This window comes from Chelonus insularis, unplaced genomic scaffold (genome assembly GCF_013357705.1).
Source record: "Chelonus insularis isolate UGA/USDA-ARS -01 unplaced genomic scaffold, ASM1335770v1 contig_260_pilon, whole genome shotgun sequence".
In the NCBI taxonomy this organism is placed as follows: domain Eukaryota; kingdom Metazoa; phylum Arthropoda; class Insecta; order Hymenoptera; family Braconidae; genus Chelonus; species Chelonus insularis.
Genome location: NW_023276452.1, coordinates 76,926 through 99,264, shown reverse-complemented (window position 1 = coordinate 99,264; position 22,339 = coordinate 76,926). Strand labels below are relative to the sequence as shown.

At 30.7% G+C, this 22,339-nt stretch overlaps 1 protein-coding gene across 1 annotated transcript in view; it reads left to right on the top strand.

Annotated features, from left to right (window-relative positions):
* The window catches only part of Csgalnact (Chondroitin sulfate N-acetylgalactosaminyltransferase), a 67,570-nt gene that overhangs the window by 23,912 nt on the left and 21,319 nt on the right, over window positions 1–22,339 (top strand). The window contains exons 2-4 of the mRNA XM_035079900.1: window positions 5,667–5,736; window positions 15,013–15,059; window positions 19,379–19,527. Coding sequence (XP_034935791.1) covers window positions 15,028–15,059; window positions 19,379–19,527 — 181 coding nt within the window. The 5' untranslated portion in view covers window positions 5,667–5,736; window positions 15,013–15,027. The remainder of the gene's footprint in view (window positions 1–5,666; window positions 5,737–15,012; window positions 15,060–19,378; window positions 19,528–22,339) is intronic.

Below are 22,339 nucleotides of genomic sequence, written 5' to 3'. Positions count from 1 at the left end.
ACCTACTCTGAGTCTCCATCCTTGGGTGCTCTCAAGTAATCCATCATCTCTGGAGAGGCTGAATAGAGAGCCCTCGTTTCTCTAACTATCGTGCACCAATTTGAGTCCATTTCTCTATCGTCTTCTGATTTCCCTTGACTTCACCACCCCAGACATTCCGGACCCACCTGAACAACAACAGCTCACTCACCTGGGGACGCCAGTATACGATACAGAGATGGACTCAAACGGCCAGCCTTGACCCTACAATGGGCCAGATCTTACACAGTTTTTTTAATTCGCGATTAAGAGTCGAGTCAGAGTCACTTACAAAGTAGATAGATTCGTAAACGATGGAGAAATCGTCATATACTCACGGCTCTACAGGGATTACCAATGTAGAGTCGTGACTTTATCTAAGACTTTAATTCTTAGAATAAGTTGTTTGTATGAAGTCAAGGGAGTCCCGGCCGGTGCAGAAGAAGTGGGCTCTAGGATGATTTCCTAGAGCTTGCTCTGGATTCATCACGGGTCGTCCCGGTTTTGCAGCTTAAAATTAATAATCAATAAATGTAGAAACTCATTTCTGGAATAAGTGTTAGAGACTAAGTTCAGGTCTCTAGTCACTTACTCTCTACGCTAGATCCTGCGCGTAGATCCTACACCTGCTATATTATGCTGTATTAGGAGAAAATCAAAGACTATTCGATTTATTCTTTGAAAATCTTTATAAAATCATTTACTAACCACACTATTCGCGCATAAGCATATTTATATATATTCACGTTCGTATGCTATACGTGATAGTGATATGATAAGCTTGCTATTTGCTTGATGGACATCAAAGGGAAATTATTATTGATCAGTGTTCATGCATCAGAGTGATAGCTTTCCTTTGTGCACACTCATGTTTCGTTATAACTTCAAACTTGGTTATCGTCAAGTAATAATTAATCGCAATAAATTTTGCAAAATAATGTTTTTAAATTTTTTTTCATTCAATTACTGCACAGATAAAACCAGAATAGATACTTCACATTTTATGAAAAAAACAAAGTCTTGGAATATAATTTTTATTAATTCTAAACTACTGAAGTAAATTCTTTAAAAATTTTAGTCAGAACATCATTTATTTACTAATTTTAACGATAGACAAAGAGGTTCTCAATCTGCGTCAACTGTTTTGTGCTAGGTAGGAAAGATAATAAGATTCTGCCTACCAAAATGATAAACTTATGATTAATTAAACTGACCTTGAACAATTTATTAAACATTGAACAGCCTCTGAATAACAAAATCTTTGATCACAATCGAATCGACAACAATTCTCTATAGACTCCTGCACGTAGCTTGACGTATCAAGTAAAGAAATCAATTAATAATATAAAACATCAATTATCAATGTTACATAGCTCGTAAGTGAATGGTTTCTCTATGAATTACAATAATCCTGTTAAAATGGCTTAAATTATATTACAATAAACAATCAAGTATCAGCAGGATTTTACAATAAATTTCTCAGATATAAAACAATAACAAGCAATTAATTTGATCAATCAAACATTGATCAAATAACTACTCATTAGCCGCCAACGTCTTCTCCAACCGTTTTGATGTAACTTATTGTAAGACTCACGAATCTTAGAGACGTCTTTTCGGCAAGACGGGTAAACGCCAAGTGAAGCTCCTGGCAAAAATTGAATTATCTGTTGCTTCATAATTAGGAGAAGGGCGAAGAGTTCAATTACGCCCTCATCGATAATTGGAATTTTGATCAACTATACATGATTTAATTGATTGAGAATGGATTTTTCGGTAATTATTGATACGACTTCCCATGAAATAATAATTATGTATTCATTTTTATGTCATGTTTTGTTCTTTTAAATTTTATCGAATTAATTTTTTAGTACACAGAAAAATTACTGCATGAAAAATTACTATGGATTTGTAGTACTAGCGGATGATCTCCAAAGTTTCAGTAAATTTGATAAAATACAATTTAAAAAACCGTTTGACCATCATGAAATTCTGCTTCGGACCACAGTAAATTCTGTTTCGGGTTCGTTATACAAGAGAAAGAAATTGCCCATTGATCTGGGTCTGAAAATACTATCAATCACAGTAAAACGGCCGAACATACTTTTTTTTATGCATTTTTATTTTTCTTAAAAACTTTTGAACGTAGATTAAATATTTATTATTGATTGAAAAAAAAATAATTAATTGAAAAACTTATAATCAAATTCAAGTTCAAACTGACCCGACATTGGACTTTCTACTGTATAGTAGGACTTTTTACTTGGTTTTTAATATTTTCAAGCCTAGGTCTATGGGAAATTTTTCTGTAAAAAGATTTTACTATGGTCTACAGTCTAAAGGATTACAAGTTCAAACTGGTCCGACATTACTACATCTCATAGTGAAATTTCATTTAAAGCTGTAACAGAAAATAATGTAATATTTTTCCGTGTACCAACAAATTAATAAAAAATAATTCCACCGCCATCTTAAGAGAATATTTTCAAAAATGTAACAGCTTTGAGACAAAAACCATTTTATTCATCTTCTAAGTTTATTGTTCCATATATTTGCGATATTTATTTTTTCTTATTTCCTTCACTCTCTAAGCTATGTACAATTTTCTTCAAAAGCGGTTATTTTCTTTTCTCAGTGTACTGCAATGCATATTCATCGTATTTCGTTACTTCTTTCTTTATTTCTTTATCCGAAACTTTGTTCTCTTTCCATTCTTCTCTAACCAGAATTATCCCTCACTTTACTGTTCTTTTAACCTACACCAAAGACAAACACGATGGAGCTTTCACAAGTGGCTACATTCGTATAGGTTTCCCAGTTACACGGATGTTTCTTCTCCGTATTCTTCATCATTGTCTTGCTTCCTTTTTTGTTTAATTTTTGTTATATCCTCTCGACAGCTACTTTGTTCGCGGAAAGTTTTTAACGTCGAATGCACTAGATTCAGCTCTATAGCAGCATCAACTTTTTAACACAATGATGAAATTTATAACATAATTCCTATTGAAAGTATTTTAAATTAGGTTGTAATGACGACTTTGATATCAGAAACTGTTATTTTCGTCATAGAAAATTGAGTATTTTAAAACGTTTATAACATAAAAAACTCATTTTTCCTTGACTGAGAGAAGTTCTTCATGATATTTTTTATGACAAAGTATTCGTGGCTAGTGCATATTGAAAACTTTTTGTCATCAATTCATTCAGCTGGATAAGAACACTAGCATCAATTTGAAACAAATGTATAGAAGAATTTTTCTTCCCATAGAGTAAAAATATGCCTTAACAATGATTCTATTATTACAAAAACCTTTGTAAGAATTTTCTAATATCAGAGTTATAAATATGATCCCTACATTTAAAATAACCTTAGTAGCCAAATTAACGCAAGACTGACGGCAGAATTACGTATGCTGGTCTAAGGTTGTCATTTACGTATGTATCTGCCGTTTTTCTGAAACAGACAGACGTAACATTTTCTTTAGAAAATTTAACGTCAGAAATGAATGACAATCTGATTCAGAAAGGAAGGAGACAGACGCCAGTCTGACGAAAATTCTGACGTCAGGACTGGCTACTAGGGAAGTTTTTAATTAAAACTTGCCACATATATGCAATATTGTCAATGTTGTTCAAAGAATTTAATGCAATATATGACAAAAAAAACTATTGGATTAAAATTTAAACGTTATATAATACATAGAAGGTGCATTTTAATAAAAATATTGTCTTTAGAAACATGATATTATGCAGAGAAAATTGCTTAGAAACCATCAAATGACATTTTCTAGACTCACAAGTTAAAACAAAATTTCTAAAACCAACAATATTGTCGTTGTAAATTAAAAAAATATTGTACCAGAAAACGAAATAACAATACAAAAATTATTTAAGAACTGATGAGAACTAATATTATTTGCCCAGCAGTATTTGTATCAATTCAAAATTATAAATAATAATAACGTATCATTGTTATCAATGAATCACTTGTTGTGAGATATTGTTTTCCGTTCTTAACAAAATTCTATAATTAAAAAAAATTTATTCATTAGTATTCCTGCGTAGAAACATATTAAGGATCGACTGAAAAGTAATTTTTAGAAAACTGGAGAAAGTGTAAAATATGTGAAAGTATCTGTTCGACAGTCGACGATGGTCAAGTTATTTATGTTTGGTTCGCGACTAAACTAGAACTGACCGAATCAATTCATTTGTTATCTCTAAAAGACGTTTCTATTTATTCCTTCGTAATTGGTATTTCGTTATTTTATATTTTATTACTATACTTAAAAAAAACTATCACATGAAAAATTTATTTCAATAATAAGTAATTTTTGTTTTTTTTATTTATAGTAAATTGATTTTCAAATTGTTTTTTCTTAAGCTTTGCCATAATTTTTCCTAGAAAGCTCTTTCCGAAGAAATCAATACCTTTTCTGACAAGAAATAACATCACACAACCGGACTAGGGGTATTTGAATTGACCAGGATAACAATTTCTTCCAGTCATAAAAGATGCTGGTCAAAGTCGGTCCAAGTTTTATTCAACTCTAGACCACCTATGAGTGTGGTTTTTTGTACATTCCAGTCATGTTTTCAAGTATTTCCACATCCAAATTACGTTTAAAGCTAAACGAAAGCACTGAAGTACTAAACTATTATTAACATTAGAGTGAAAGCAAGCATAAAACATTTTAAAAATAATGTAAAGTAATTTTTTACACTATAACAACACTTTAAAATCATCATTCTGAAACTCTAACATAAGAAACCGATGAATCAAATATATCGTAAAACATATTATTCGACAAGATAAACTTTAATCCTTGTGTAAAAAATGAGGAAAAATGTCTGAAAACGTTGAAGGGTAAAATAGAAAATCTAGTGTAACATTTGCAGAGGCATGTTGATGGTCCAGTAAAGCAGAAAATATCGAAGGCTAGTATACGAGTGGACGAAAATGGCTCGTAAAGACTTGGCAATCTGAAAGAATAATGTGGTAGATCCGTCGGAAATCTATCAAGGAATATGACCTTCAAGAAAGACTGTTCACAGTCGTAAAATCCTAGATGACACTGACACATTGAATGTTCGTTAAAAAGATTGATTATATCAACAAAAACATTCTTTGACAACAGATTCTTATCAAATAATAATCCAAGTCAGTCTATCCTCCATACGAATTTAATCATATTAATAAAAATCAATATTCTCAACAAACATAAGATGATTGATCAAAATAAATTCTGATATATCTGAAGCATAATTTTTTCCAATGGTAAAGTCAGGAAAATGAACAAGATAGCTAAGTCAAGCATCAAGTCTTGCTGGTTTAGCCAACTGAAATGATTTCCCTGCAGTCCCGGACCACCTCCGGCAAGCGTTGAAATATGAAACTGCGGCAATATGCAGTAAAGAGCCATGAGTATAACCACTCTTGTTTGCAGCAGACGTGGTAACGCCTGGTGTGCTAATAATCCTTGATTTAAACACGATATCAAGATTTCAATGGATACCTACCCCATTTTACTGTATGATTTTTATTATTGTATTTTATTATCATTTGAAATTATAATTAAATTAATAATATCGTTATATTTGCTAATATAATTGAGAAATCTAACAGATGTTTTTGATGTTTGTTCCAGAAATGAAACATCAACGGCCGAAACGCACAATCAAGACAGCAAAGACAGCGATGCTTCAATCATTATAGGGGTAAGTTTTTCATGTGAAAGTTATGCGATTGATTTTTAAATATACAAATTTAATTTTGACATCTTAGAGACCTTAATCTTGTTAGAGTGTGGTAGATAGTGAATTCTTGAAAACTTTGCAGTTACTAGAAAATTGGATAAAAGCTTTGGTGGTAATATAGTTATACTGTCGTTAAAATAAACCACACAAGTGTACATAGAGAGTGCACTGTTATACACTAATTTAATAGCTGAAAATTATTAGAGTTTATGTTGTTGAAAAAACAATTACAAATGATTACAGTTATTTACTTAGGACTCATATTTTTAATCAGTTCTTCAATGAGCACTTTTTTAAAACTTTTTTTCGGGAATGTTAAATGACACTATAAAACGTTTACTGAATAGCAAAAATAGAAGAAATTCTTTGTCATGTGAAGTTAAATACTTGCTATGTAAGCTGAGAAACATCAAAGGCTTCAAGTAAAGTTAAGTGACCTGTTAAATATGAGATGTAATACCTTTGAAACAGTTTCTTGAATTACTTACTTTTGAAACTGGTGAAATTTTATAACAGACTTTGAACCAAAATTACTGAAAGATGTAAGGTCGAGGTTTTCTAATTATGCAATCTAGACTAAGAATAATTATTTTTTTTAATTCTGTAGGTAGAAAAAGTAATAATTTTTTCATTAAAAATGAAAAAAAAAATTGAAGCCTTTATAGAATTGAATTAATTTTATTCTATCATAAATTACTAGTTGATACTTGTGATTTTATTCATGGTAAACACTTCAACAAAATATTTAAAACCTTTTAATGAAATTAAAAGAAACTACCTACACACGGTTTTCTCATATAAATATTAGAGAAGTTGTATTTTCTTTTAGTTACAAGTCACTAGTCCATCACATGAGAAAACTATCTGTCGAATTTTCCGTTTGTAGTTTCTACAGTTTCAGAAACTTTGTGAGAAGTGAGTAAATTAGTCAGTAGTATCTCGCATTTATGCAGATTTATGTAAATAATTAATTTACTACAGACCTATTGATAGGATAATATTTTGATTAAATTACATTAAAGATCAATGGAAATATTTTTTTCCTTTCTTTAAACACATTTCTTTCAACAAATGGTTCAATGTAACACTCACTTTGAATCTATATTAAGGTCAAATAAAAATACAAAAAAAATACGTTTCACACCCTAGCAGCAAGTAAGACTTGCTTATTCCTGACCCTTCTAAACGTTGGACCTTTGTTGGCAAGATCGATTCAGTCTTGAACCAAAACTAGGCCAGTCTTGTTTCCTACTAGGGTAATGAAAAAAATTTACCATTTCTTGACTGATCTTAACTTTTTCATAAACTTCCCAGTGGGAGGTTATTGTAATGGATCTGAATCAAAAATTCTGACATATTTCCACGTTTCAAGGTCCCTAGAGTCGAATGCAACAGTTTTTAAGAAGATAACTGTATGTATGTACGCTCGGGATTATTTTTCGTCTAGATTATCTAAAGAACAAAAAATGACATCGACGTAAGACTAATTGCATTCGACGCATAATTATGCAACGTAAAACTTTTACCAAAATCGGTCTAGCCATTTTTTGTGCAGAATCGAAAAACTAAAAAAAAGGGAAAATGAATTTGGCAATTCATAAATGATGCTATTTATTTTTATATTAAATGAAATATATGATATTTATATGCATTCTACTGGTTAGTTGGTGGTGCGAACCTTACGAGTCGAACCTAAGCTAATATTTTTTATTATTATGCCAACAGAGTAATGTTTTTGTAACTTGACTGTAAAAATTGAATTGGATTAATTAATCCAGACGTGATAAAAATCTTCTACATTTGTTGATGATACATAGTTTTAGTTGAAAATACTTGAAAACATTGAATAGAAACAATCTTAAAGTATAACTGTCTTTAAAATGTTTTTGAAAACAAATTTATAAAAAATTTGTGATGAATATTTTTATTTCATATGCAACTCAAAGAAATCTTGAAATTTTAAAATTTTTCATGAAAAGTAATTTTCTGTAAGTCATATCTTTTCCAAGTCTGTTCTCTCCATCATATTTCGTTATCAATAAGCTTCCATTTTTACATTACTCCTCCTTTTTCCATCGAGTTTAGTGACAGTTGTCAAACGAAAAAATGAGCAGAAAAAAGTAATGCAGAACAATGGATAAAATATCTTGAAGATGTCTTTCATGTATACCCAAAGAGCTGTAAATTATATTGAGAAAGAAAGACGTCGTTGGGATCATGAATAATTGATATATCATCTGTATTGTTCTAAAAATAAAAGAAACCTAATAGAATTGAAGGTATAAAAGTAAACAACCATGTATATGGATAAAGCACCCTGCATAAAAAAAACAACATAAAATTTATGGATTGTGGATAATCAAATTACAGAAAAAATATAATTTTAAAGTCAAATTGAAATTCATTTTATTTAAATATATTTCTATAAAAACTACTGCATCTGGAGAAATAGTAGAAAATAGTGATAATAGAAATTCAAGCTTCAAACGTCCAAGTTTTCAAAGTGAGCAAAAGATTTTTAGCCATTTGGTGAATTGAAATGCGTGAGTAAAAACCCCAAGATTTGGAAGTCTTTTTATCTCAAACTAGAATTTATTCCACTTATATTCCTTATCGACTTTAGTAAATTCGAAATAGATTTCAAATTTTTTTTTCATCCAACTTTTCACGCTTTTCCTTGCACCAAAGACTTTCTCCTGCTTTCTTCAACAAAACTTCCTTTTCCCAATATTCCAAGTCATTTTTCAGGAAAATCGATCTCCCGCGAGTCTCCGCGGCATGACCCCATCTTTTCGGAAACGATTGGTGCTCGTTTGAAAAGCGAAAGGTTCACCATGGTATAAAATTGAGAAGAAAAAGATGAATAAGAAGAAAAAGACTAAGTCTCATTCCGTTGCTAGAGGCGTCAGTGCGCCTTTGACATGTGACCATTCTCCATCTCGATCAAGAGGAAATGTTAGATCAAAAAATCTTGAAAAACGATCCAAACTTACCTCCATTTCTCATGGCATTCATAGCCTGCAGTTTTCTCAGTTGCTGATTTTCTATGCTTTTATTATGTGCAGGTAAACGTTGGAAATTTCTTTGAAAATCAATCGCAAGCATCAATTCAGTTTTAAAATGTTATTTACTGAAAAATCATTCACATTATTTGTGTTAAGTAAAACATTGGAGAGCAAATTAATTAAGAGTGATCCTCATGGAGTTATAAAAATTCTAAATGATTATATCTTTTGGATTAACAAAAGGATTCTAAGTAATCCTAAGTGTTCTTCTGTCTCTTATCTTTTGTTATATACCAGTCCAGTTGACCTAATGAGATTTCATCTCAAGAGAGGTTAATCCTGATTCATGGCGTTAGGATGCTCGAGGCACATGAATTAAGCTTTCTTCGTATAATTTGCAGTTTTAAAATCTCCTTCTGAACAGAATAATTAAAAATATTTTGGTAAGTTAACAAGTGGAAACCATTTTAATTCCTTCATCATCTCCGCTATTAAAAGGAAATCTCTTTAAAATTAATTATCTAAAGTTAATTATTGTAAGAACGTTATAAAAAATGTTTCGAAGTATTGTGATATTCATCGAATTAACTTAGATGTTTTCCTTTGTTTGTTGTTGGTTAACGGTGAAATAGTGTAGTCGGTTAGAACCCATCAAAAAATTGAAGCAAAGCCTGGAGGAAAAGTGTAAGTGGTATGAGGTGGATAGAGGTTCATAAGGTATAGCAATCCTCTTGCCTTGGCTTTTTCTATATCCGCTCGGTCTTTGGGCTTTTTTCTTTTGCTCTCTCAAGTGCATGCACACGTTAGGTCACGTGTACGTACAAACACTCACTGAGTACCCGCGAGATGTTTGTCTCTTCTCGTTTCCTCTAGCATTAACTTGTCATTTTTCTCTCCAATTTTTCTTGGTGTGTCCTGAAGTGTTTGGTAAAATATTTGAAAAGCAAAGAGAGTGACGTTGTGTGGTTTAAGCAGACCACAATGTCTTGAGAATTCTACCAGCAGAAAAATAATAAAGATGAATAAAATACAAGTAAATAAAACCAGTGTTGTATTTTGAGATAAATTTGTGGCGTACGTTGACACTATTTTTCATTTTTCTGAGGAAACTTTTCTTTCGACGAATTACCCGTCTCCTGGTATGCCACAGTGTGCATCATGGAAGTGAGATATTTCGTCGAGAACTATACCTTTTGAAAAAATAAAAAAGACATTGCCTGTCGGGATGCAGCGAAGAGGTGAGTAGATGGAGCCGAGTATCTCACGAATAGAATCGCCGTAAAAACGTACGTGCAATGAAATATGGGATTGGATCACTGGCGCGTGTGTATCCTTTATGCTACTCTGACGAATGTATCATTCTGCTTTCGGTCGATATCCCACGTCAACCGAGTAAAGTGCTCGGAAACTAAAATAACGATGCTGGACACAACCCTCAGTTATCGCAATATCACTATTTATATTTATCTAATTTTCCTAACATCTACGATATTTTGTTCCGCTCAAAATTTTCTGATAAAAGCATTTTAAATTTTATTATCATTCTTTTTTTATTAGTATCAGTTATATACTTTTAGAAGAAGAGACCGAGTGGTTTTTTTATTTTTATTATATACATACATTCCTCTTTGCCAAATATTTTATTAAGCCTATCAAAATGGAGTTCAATATTTCATCAGAGTTAACACACCGTGGTATAAATTTGCTCGGAAACAAGCTTGCTTCAAAGTTTTATCTCTCGTTTCAGATTTCGTTATGACGTTGTGAGTACAAGTATGGATCATTTTCATGAACATCAAGCTACTTTTGACATTAAAAGATACCGTTTTGTGAAGTGGAGGTTTTATTAAATTCAAGTGAATAGAAAATAATAAAATAAAATTTGAATAATTTTTTGTTGAACTCATTCTTTGACACTTTTTTGTATGCTCTAGGGGATGAAATTACATACACACAATACATGGATTTTTTTTTAGTCGTGTTTGATTTTTTTTCTTGGAATTTAATAAATTTTTTTTTCGAGGGTATTCTTATTATGTAGAAGCACCTAAAATCTACGTTATCCTTCATATCTTTGTGAAAGTAAATAAAAAATTCCGTTCTCTTGTACGATTTAATTTTGAGTGTAAAAGAATGTTATCCTTTGAATTTTCAATTTCCAATTTAGGAAAAAAGCTGGGGAAAAATGTCACGACAATACTTGCACGAGTACGACCTCGTTCGAGCTTTTCCCGCGGGGCTTGATTCATGAAACTTTTACAACTGTAATATCAGTTGCGTCGACAGTCTGCACGTCAATGTCCTCGAAACTGCGGCAGCGTTGATTAAAAATGCTTTGTGACGCGGTAAAATCGGAACAAAAAATCGAAGTAATGGTACATGACAGCCAGTCGATGACATGATTGCTCGAAAATAAAAATTAAACGTGAATTCGAAATAAAAACTTTGCTTACAAATTTGCCAGAAAAATAATATTTCAAAATATGCAATTCGAGATAGCATCACTAACTCGAGAAAAATGTTGGAACAGCGAAACACAACAGTCCCAGAAAAAAATAAATACTGATTGAAAACATATTTTCAGTTATTTTTCTAAACAATTTATTTTAAGTCATTTAGCTGATGTTGACTCAACATGTGAAAAAATTGGAGAAGAATTTTTCTTAAAATACTCTTTATGCGGTTTGCATGTAGCATATTGTGTGTTATTTAATAAAACAAAAATTGTTAGTTTTTTTGTAATGACATCCGTGGCCTAGTGTGATTCTGTTAATAAGTAATAGTAGATTTGTATGTTATAATAAATAAATAGGGGAAAGGATAGTAACGTGGAACACGGGGGCAAACCCTCGAGAAAATGTTTTAATTTATTAAACTAAGTTTAAAAATGCCTATTGCACTTGTTGTTTATCAATTTTTTAATTTATTAATGCATTAAAAATTATTATCATTTGTTAATAAAATAAGAAATTTGTTGATTCACGTTTTTTCTTGGTGTTCCACTTTACCCCACCTTCCCCTAAACTGTTTCAAACAGTTTTTTATTATTCCTGTCAAACCAGTAAACATTCACTGATTCTGAATTCTTTGTTAGGATTTTCCTTGTTTGTTCTTAAGTATAGCAACCGCTATTTACGTATGGTTCATCTCTATTTCAGTAAAAATGACTAGTAGAATCAGTCAATGATCTATGCAAATGAATACTAGTAGCTGTTCTATTTCAATTAGCTTTCCACTGATAATTTCTATACACCATTAATAACTCGTGTAAAATTATTCAGTAATTTATCTTATTTAAAGTTTATTAATACATTAGAGAATAATATTTCGATTAAAATTCGTAGCAATTACTCACTGATTGGCAGTAACATACTGGTTCCTCTTTAATCGATGAATGTTCAATAATTATCAACAACTATTCATTATCTTTCAGTGCATTACTTATCATTCATTTAATGGATGACTTTAAATTGATAACCAGTGAAAAACTGCTAATTTACAGTATTTTTGTACTTGTCTGTTCATTTTAATCGAATATAATTAACATTAAAAAGATTCTAATAACTTCTCAGTAAATAGAAATGAAGTTTTTCATAAACCAATACAGTAAACTGTAAAAATAAACAAGAATGCAACAGAATAAAAACGATTGAAAGAGAATAAAGAGATTAATAAAAGCGAATACGGGTGAACGACTTGGTAAAGAGGGATGTTTAATAGTTAATTTTTCGTACTTGATTGAATAAAATAGCTAATTGTAGCTGTGTTATTAAAGTATGAGAAAATCATCTTTAATTTGATAAATGAAACCTAACTCTTCATTAATTATTATATATCAGTAAATCAAAAAAAAACCATTAAATTATTGAAAAATTACCTTACTTATTTTTGATCTAACAAATAAAAATAATTAAACATTGTTTAATTTATTATGACTTATTTTGTTCAATTAGAAATCTTTATTAAAATAAAATTACTATCATTTTTTCTTCAATTATTTTAAATATCACTTTCTATTGTTATTTACTATCCAACATTATCAGATTTATTAACAAAATAATTACGGTATATTATCCCAGTTGATGACAGTGGGTGTTGTATGGTATTTTAACCGGAAATTGAAAGTGAGAAAGATTGCAGTGAAGTCTGTAGATTGACGTATAATCAAGTTGAAATAGAAGCATATATTCATTTCCTGAGTTGCAGGATATATAAAAAAAAATGTAAAAAGGAAGAAAGTTCGACAGAGCTTTGGAAAGAAACGAGAGAATCATCTAGGAAATTGGGTTCTAATATAAATCAAGATCGGCATCCTTTCCTTTTAGGTAGTTCTTATCATATCCTATGCTTTTCACCCTTTCGCCATCTTCCAGCTTCTACCCTTTTACTCATTCCATTCGTCCGACTCCTCCCATGCGTGCTGGAGGTTTTTTTCGACCCTTCCATTTATTCTCTCACTCCTCATTCCAACTAAATCACCACGTTTATTTTAACCTTCAAGCTTTATTTCATCATTTCTATTATAAGTTATCTTTGGTGTTTAATAGATGATGCTTCCTAAACTCATTACATAGAAAAATGATCAAGAAAGAAGATTTCATATTTTGTTTAGAAAGAAAAATAAAAGCAATGAGCAATATTTTCATTGGCCAATATAAAAGATAAATTGATAACACATTTTGGCACTCTTTGTTTGCAAGCAAAGCATACTTTGTAATCATTCAACATACTCATAATAACATTGTCAACATAACTACTTTTCCTGTTTATGGTTCCCTTGGAATCCATTTGTTCAAGTTTGTTTTGAATTTTTACATCAAAATTGAAGTTTACCATGAACTATTGTCAACTGGTTCAGGCATTTTCTGCTAAAATCAGAACTTTCGATAAGTGTACTTTTTTTTTTACATATATGTATTGATAATGTTTCTTCAGAGAGTTCATTGTATAACACTTTAATAATTAAGTGTGCTCAAATTTTGTCAAGTGTTTGTAATTTGTTTACTTTCTGATGTAAATACCCGTCTATCAACAGACATTGCACTTGGGATGACAGTTTGATGTTGATTGTGTATCTTTCAACTTCTTACTTGTCAATGCGAATGTCCAACTTATAATCAATTAACGATGATGCTTGAGGATGTGTTGAAACGTTACGCAGTTCAGCTGACATTCTAATCCAAATTAATGAGACTGCTTCTATCGGAGCATGAATGTCCATACGACGTCTGAAATTCTCTGGTCCACCTGTGCTCATACAAATGGGATAACAAGCAGTAGCCTGGGCAAACAGAGCTGATTGCGTGTACCTAACCTCGTCGGAGGGAATAGCCAACCAGTGCCAATCAGTTCAAATGGAAGCTGCGGTAGTGTATAAACGAGAATTGACTTGAAATCAGGAAGCATATATCTTGCCTTAGAAAATGAGGGAATGATCACAAAAGAAACAGCTCTACGAATCCGTTGATTAAGTCAATAGCTACCTCAATCTTCTACCTAGTCTCTTTAGAATAGTCAAAGCTTTCGCCAATATTTCAAGTGTTCCCAGTTGTTTTTAAATGATGTCATAAATAACTAGTTTTTACCTTTTTTTTATTATTACCAAGATAACTTGAAAGCTTTTAGAACAAGTCAGACTCGACAGTTTTGCTCGTTGACATCAACTTTGTCATGCTAATTTATTACACATGGCGAGAGTTTAATTAGTAGCTCCAGGATACTCTGACATATTTAAGGGCTACGTGGTGTAGATGATGATGCTCTTGCCCATCGTGAGAAACTCGTCCAGCACTCAGGCTTTATAGAGATGAGATAACAAGGTGCGAGTTTCTAAAACATTATTCATTAGTGAATCAAGGTCTGCTTATTCAGAATTTTCATGCAGATTACTTAACGATAGCATATTCTGATATAGCTTGTGAACTCTGGGTTATATGACTTAGAGTACACTGGTGAATATTTTCAGAATTTTTTGTTCAAATTCATTGAAGTTTATTGTCAAAATAATTAATCTAGATTGTAATTAACTTGTTGAAATAATAATCTTGACATTTCTTTATTTAGGGTTAATGAATTGTACAGTTATATAATTAAACATTTTAATCTTCTACCAACAAATTTTCTTCCAATAAAAATTTTTCATCTTCTAACTCACAATACTCAGGAGGTTAAAAAATTTCTCCATTACTCAGAAAAACTTCCATCAATATTAATTTCAACTTTTTTGTTCCAGGTCAAAAGTGATCCCATGATAGCAACAATAACTTCATTCTCTTTGAAGTAAGTATGAAATTTTTTCAAATTTTTCCTCATTTCTTTCACCAAATATACCTAAAGGCTTTTGATAGTCAGTAATTACAGTTGTGTATAGTGTATCTAAAGTTCCAACTTTGATAAGCATTATATCATCATTGTTCCGCAACAAAGTTATTAATATACAAGCATTTGCAAACATTTGATAGCAAATGTGTTAGGTTCAGTTAACAATTTAGTTGATATGTTTGTTTTCAACTTTATTTCACTGTTACAATCAAGTTGACTCGGTTGGCTTTTGTGATAATCCAAAGGGTAGACTATAGCAAAGCACGATAGCTCTTTAACAACCTTCACTGCCTTTGTTCTCATGTCCAAGTTAGTTGTTGACCGCAATTTCATATTCAACTCTTGGTATAGGTAATACTGTTCTGGAAATCCGTCACGTGTTGTGGACAAAGTGTTGGGAACGTAATAAATAACATCAAGGTTAGAGAGATTTTGAATGATCGTATTCATATCTAGACTTCATTGATCAAATATAATTCAATGGATGAAAAAAGTAACTTATGCTTTAAAATTATTTAATGAATATAATTTAGAGTTGAGAAGAGTCATAAAAAAATTTTCATTTATTTTTAGCTGGAGGATAATTGTTTGATTATTATTCCTGTTACAAATGAGGCTTTTCATCAGAATTTATTTCAACAGAATATCGATTCAGGCAATTGAAATAAAATACTTTCCATTTTCTGATGACACTTGAGCGATTTTGTAATCATTTGTTCATGAATTATTATCGTTCAAAGTCATTTACGTGCACCTGAGCACTTGGTTATTATGGGATATATTGATAATTGCACGCGATTCTGGAAACAATGATGAAATATTAGAAGATAATTGATTTGATCCTATGAACGAAAATTGGTATACATGAATCAAGTTAGTTCTCTATTATTTTCATCTCACTATCCAGTTCTAAATTGAGAATTCTTGAAGAAATTTACTTGGACTTTTTTTCGCAATTATTTTTAACAGTAAATTTATAGTCAACTAGATGATTGTTGAAATTGTGAATTCTATAAATTGATATTTAATTAATATTTTTGATCTTGTTTGTTCGTACAAGTCTATTCCCAATTCAAGCTTCTCGATGTTATGTTAACCTCTACACTTTTCTTGGATGACAGTATTCACCTTTTTCTACCAGTAATTTGACATAAGATTATATGAAATGCATAGTACATCAAGATTGAGATCTTTGTAGATGATCAAAGATCCAAGTGGACCTAAAAAAAACTTAACAGTGTATTCCGTATTGAATAAAAAAGTTAAAATAAAGAGACTGTTGAGACTTATCCTACATTGACAATATACTTGAAATGATTAATAATATATTTTCCGAAAATTGATAGACTTACATAGATTTATTGGGAATAATTTTAAATTCTATAAAGATGGCATCAGACTCTATGAGATCTAAATTGAATCAAAATATATTTAATTATTTTTTTCTGTTTTATAAATTAAATAAGAGAATGTGAAGTTTAGAAAGTAGCTTTCGAGATTTTTTTAAAACTCCAGCATATGTACTGATTATGGAAAAAAGCAAATTGAATAAAGTAACAAAAGTTAGTAAACATTTAAGAGAAAAGTAGTTTGTGGTTGAACTTGGTTCCATGAATCACTTGACACAGTGTAGTTTACATTAAAGAGCCAGTTTTGGAAATTTACGAGACCGACTTTACGTGCTCTTCTCGGTTTAGTTTGGTACTTTTACCCTTTAAAACCGCGTGTGAGTTAGATGCCAGAAGGTCGGCGAATAACGTCTTCTTAATGAAGAACGAGCTTGCGCAATTGTAGATTTAACGCATGTGGCTCTCTCGAGAACATGACGAATGGTAAATCTCTAAGTTGGGCTTTGCTCCAGCGACGACACTTACACTTTGATTATGACTTTTTACTTAACTTTAATGGCAAATTAATTTGAAATAATTTCCTTTTTTAAAAAAGTTTCGATGTTTCTCCCAAATTGCTTTTGGCAAGAATCTCAAGACAAAAAATCGGAGTTAAGCGTTAGGTGAAGTGAAGCTGTATTCTAATAACGTATGTTACGTGCCAAGTTTTTCGTTCACTATGTTGTACACGCACGGGTGTAAACTTACGTTTGTTAGTAAAAGAGAGTGAAGAAGAACGTTAGTAGAGACGGCGACCTTTACTATAGTGGCTTTAAAAATGTGTCACGACGTTTTCGACGTGCATGGTATATAAAATAACGACAAAGACAAATTTTCTTCAAGCTGAGACGTGACACATCGCCATATATAAAATGACGAACTTTGGGAGTTGAAGGATGCTTGTAAATTCTCAAAGGATGAGACATTGTCAATAAGCATTTTACTTGCAAATTCTATCAAACTATTTTTTCGTCAATACTATTTTTTGTCCACTTAATTTTTTTATGAACCCAGTTTTTTTAGTTTTTTTTTATAAAAAAGAAAATCTTTTCACTTTGTGTAAACATCGTAACATAAACCACTCAATTTTGACATATTTTTTAGTATATCTTGTTTGTAAAATATTGTTTTTTTCTGGATGAATATTTTGGCTTTCAAAACAATGTAATGCATGAAGAACAATGAAATTTATTCTCATTATTTCTCTATGGATAACAAAATACTTTTTTAATTACGTTAAACATTTTATGTAAAGATTTTTTTTTATGTTGATTAATAGCCTTGTTTAAAAAGCAACAAAAATTCGCATGCTAGAGATTCCAATGAAATAGTTATGATTATGTTTAGAAAAAATTCCATTTTTTTTTACTTTTAGAAATTCTGTTAGAGAACTATTTTCAGAGAATCTATGCTTCAGCAATTTTTACAAAAAGATTATGAAATATAAATATGAGTGACACAAATAAATATAAATTTGTTTACAGATGCTTTGATAACAGATTCGAGAAATATTGTCTCTTCAAAAACAATAGCAGAACTTTTTTTTTTAGTTAAATTAATGTTTTTTAATTTCTCTAGTATTATTAACTTTTTATATTAATATTAATTAATGAGATGTTGTTGAAATTTCAAAATTTCATTCAATAAGAAATTATTAATTCAATAACTGTGTCTCGTTCTATCTTTATTTATTTCCGATAAAAAACTTATAATAAAAAAATTTCTTTAGCAATTCTCAACGCGGAATAAAACTTTTTCTTTCCTCAATAAATTTTTTACAAGACCAAGATAAAATTTCAAATAGAAGAAAAATTGAAAAGTATTCCTTAATTAGCTTCCTACAAAACTTTCCACAAAATTAAAGAACTGTTTTAAATCTCACTAGTTTGAATTCTGATTGCAAAAAAGACTATTGTTAAAGAGGTGTCATTGTTTCGAATGTAGACACCAAAGACTACAAACTTCACTCGAGTAAATACTCAAATCAACTTTTAAACAAAAATAATTGAATAAAAAATAGTGGAAACAACAAAAGTAATACTTTTCTATCAGCTGCAATTAATAGCAACTCTGAAAATGTTATTTGCTCCGAACTTTGATCCTCTATCTGTGTAGATAACACGTTCCATTCTGAATAGTTGATGTCTATTGGCAATACTTTGTATGTCTGACTAGAAACGTATTTATCTACTGAAATACTCTTGTTCTCGAGCTCAACATTGGAAGGATTCGTTAGCCGGTTCGGGAGTTAAGCTCATCAAGAGAGATCTGTATAGAAGGATCAAGAGAGAGAAAGAGAGAGTCAGATGGTGGAGAACGTGATCCTCTAGAGGAGCAAAAGAGGGGAAACGCAATGATTGATTTAGACAGGAAAATTCTGGCAACGGGCCAAACCCTTGCTCGCTGTTAGTGCGCTCGTGGCACTTGGATCCTCCTTTCTCGCTTGAGCACAACGAAATGGAGTATAGGATGAAAAAAGATGAGCACCAAAGGGTGAGAGGGAGCAGCAAGAAGCAATATTTCATTGCTGCACCAGCCAGGCATAACTTGAAACCGAAACTCCCTAGTCCTTCTCATTTTATTTTCTGTCAGCCTTTAAATTTATCCTCATTATTTAATGTTTCCACTTTAATTTGCTACACATAAAGTGTTGACTTCATCTTCTCTACCTCTAAACATATCTTGATGACATTACATAATCTTCAGGGAACCGAAAGCAATAATCCAAGACTAAATGATGTGTATTAAAGTAAATTCAAATCATGTACACAATGTCAAATAATAGTTTGAGTGTGTGTAAGGGGTGCTAAACCCTGCGGAGTAATGCATGAGATAGTTTGCCAGCAAGGTAAATTGAATCCTGTTACAGTGGAACGCATGTGATTACAGACGACGCAGGGACACGATGTTGCGCGTTTTGGGAGTTCGACTATTGTCGAGGCTTCTCGTCCTCGTCTGTTCACTCTCTCTGCTGTCACTCCTTTTCCTCAATAGATGTGGCTTCAACAGTTTCGACACTGACCTCATTGATACTTCAGGTAAGTCAATTTGTTTCTCTACATGCTGTCATTACTAATCGTGCATCATTACTTTTTCAATATAACTTTTCTAACATAAGACAACAATTAAAATACTCTTTATTTTCGATGATTAAATAACAGAAATAATTATCAACTATTGAATTTTTCTTTGTGCAAATATTTAAATCTAGCTAGAAAAGAGGCTCCACTTCAGTTCAAGTGCTGAAGTATTTAATATTTAGATCGATTTGTACTGTCCATCGACAGTGAATTTAGTGTGAGAAAAAGTATATTGAATACAAACTGAAGAGAAAACTTCTTTTGTTTGTTTTTTTTTTTAACTGGAAATTGAAATTTTTGATTTGAATAAATAATAGAAATCGTGACTTGTATTAAATTGATAATAAAATTTAGAATCAAAAGACTAGAGTAAAGTAATTAGATAGAAGTAAAAAATCACTCTCATTATATTTTCAAAGAACCGACTAGAGCAGAACTATCAACATTTGGTCCAAAACGTGACCGCAATACAGAAGATAAATGGCTGCATCTGAAATTAATTAGTATTTGAAGGCCGTTTATTCATGACCCCTGAGATATTGGTGTCCAAAGTAAACTATAAAATATTCTTTTGAGTCATTTAATTCTTCAATTAATTATGAAATACATGATGATGATCTTTCACTTAGTACTTTTAAGAATAAGATGTATTTAATGTTGTGGATCAATTAGAGTTTCTTAAAACAAATACAGATAAAATAATCAATAGAAAAAATATTTAATTAAGTAAAATGAGAAATTTAATTATTACAAATAATGAAGAAAAAAGAGATCAACGAGTTTGTACTGAAAACAGCAATAATTGCACTCAATAATCTCTGCAGCTACTAGAGGATAATCATTTGGTACGCTAGGGTTGCAGAGGATAAGGGTTGATTTTTTGCACAAAGGTCGAGAGCTATTCTAAGAGATGGAATAGGGTCGACAAGATTTTTCGATTTATCTTTGAAGTCTTTAGATGAGCATCCACGTGAATAAAGTACCTTCCTTTTCACCATAAATAATCGTAACTGCAGATTTTATCCTTTACTCGAAAAGTAGTCTTCATTGAAATGATTTTAAAGGTAAAAAGATGTTTGCTTATTGTGTTTTCATTTTGTAATTCATTCATATTAATGTATTAATATAAATATTATTTATACGACTAGGACTCTCCTTTAATTAATAATATTAATTTGTTCATAACAGATTAGATCTAACTGTTGAAATGTATGGTTAATTTTGCAAATTATAATGAACTGGCTTAGATAATACTAGCTTGTAGAGGGCGCGTACTACACGAGTTATTCAGACATCATATAATTTATCTTTTGAACATGCCAAAACAAAGCTAAAAGTAATTATGCTTCTTGTGTAGTGTTGATTTTCTAAATAATTAAAAAAATTTCATGAAAATGCAATTTGCTGTGTATAAAAGGTCACAGTTTTAAGTAATAATTACAATATCTCGAAAATTAAACGATATCAAAAAATTTTATTTTTTATTTTCAGTTTTTTTGGGGGGTTTTATCGAAATTTATCATTGAATCGTGGTGCCATGGAAAGCCTGGATGAACTTTTGTAGAAATCCATCTTGGACTAGAAAGGTGTCTTGTCTTGGCTTTTCTTACATATTTCATGTTTCTTAGATAAAATATATATATAAATAAACTTTCGACTAATTATTTGATAATTTATAAAATGTAATAATTTTTAAAACTAAATTAAACCGAAATTTAATTTAGAATTTATTTTAAAAAATGTGACTACTTTATTTTCACACAATTACAAAAATTCACAAAGTCTTGAGAAAATAAATTCATTTAGAATCCAATTTCCGTGCAAAAAAAAAAAAATAGAGAAAGTAATTAAATGCGTGAATAAATTCTCTCAATGCTTCCCTAATGACTGATACCGAGTAATTAAAGAGAATAATAAACTATTCGACGTCATAATGAAACTGAAGAAAAAAAAAAAACTTTCATCGACTTCTTTTTTTTAATTCACCACAACGAAAATATAGAGAAATCTGTTGCACATAAAGAGGTAATCTTTTTTTCTCAAATATGGTTGAAAAAGTTAAAAATAAATTATTTCCTGCGATAATGTAATTTTATTCGAGAATATGGATAACCGCATGAAGTTATAATTGTAAAGTTTTCAGACACTCCCATCGTTTTAAAATAACAAATAGTATATACCCAAGTACTTTTTAACATTTGAATATTCATTAGATCCCACGTGTAACGAAATTTTGCCCAACTTGAATTACATCAAACTACTCTTCTCAAACTTTTTAATCGTATTAAAAACGACTATCATTTTCTTCGAACTATTGACAATTTACCATGGATTGAATACAGATTAGAATTAAGATATCACCGTAAGAAATCGTAAATGAATTTTTTCTAGTAGGAAGCAAAGCTAATCTATCTCTATATCGCTGATTGTTGTAAAAAAAAAATAAGAACAAGACTTACTGAACAATCAAATTTTTTTTTAATTTATTCGTTTTTATTGGAAATGAGGATATGGAAACGATGTATTTATTAATAATTATTTTCTTTTATAAATTTATTGATATAAAATTATACAAGAAAAAAACAGCTGTATCGCAAGAACTCTTACGCTCAACTAACATAAAACTAAACCACGATCAAATCATTCCCTTACTATTTTACATCTAATAACAATTCTTGCATTTAATTTAAAACTCTGCGTCACAACCGAAGTCAAAATAAAAATATTGCGTTTTAATCATCCCAATAATTTTTTTTTTTTTACAACAACC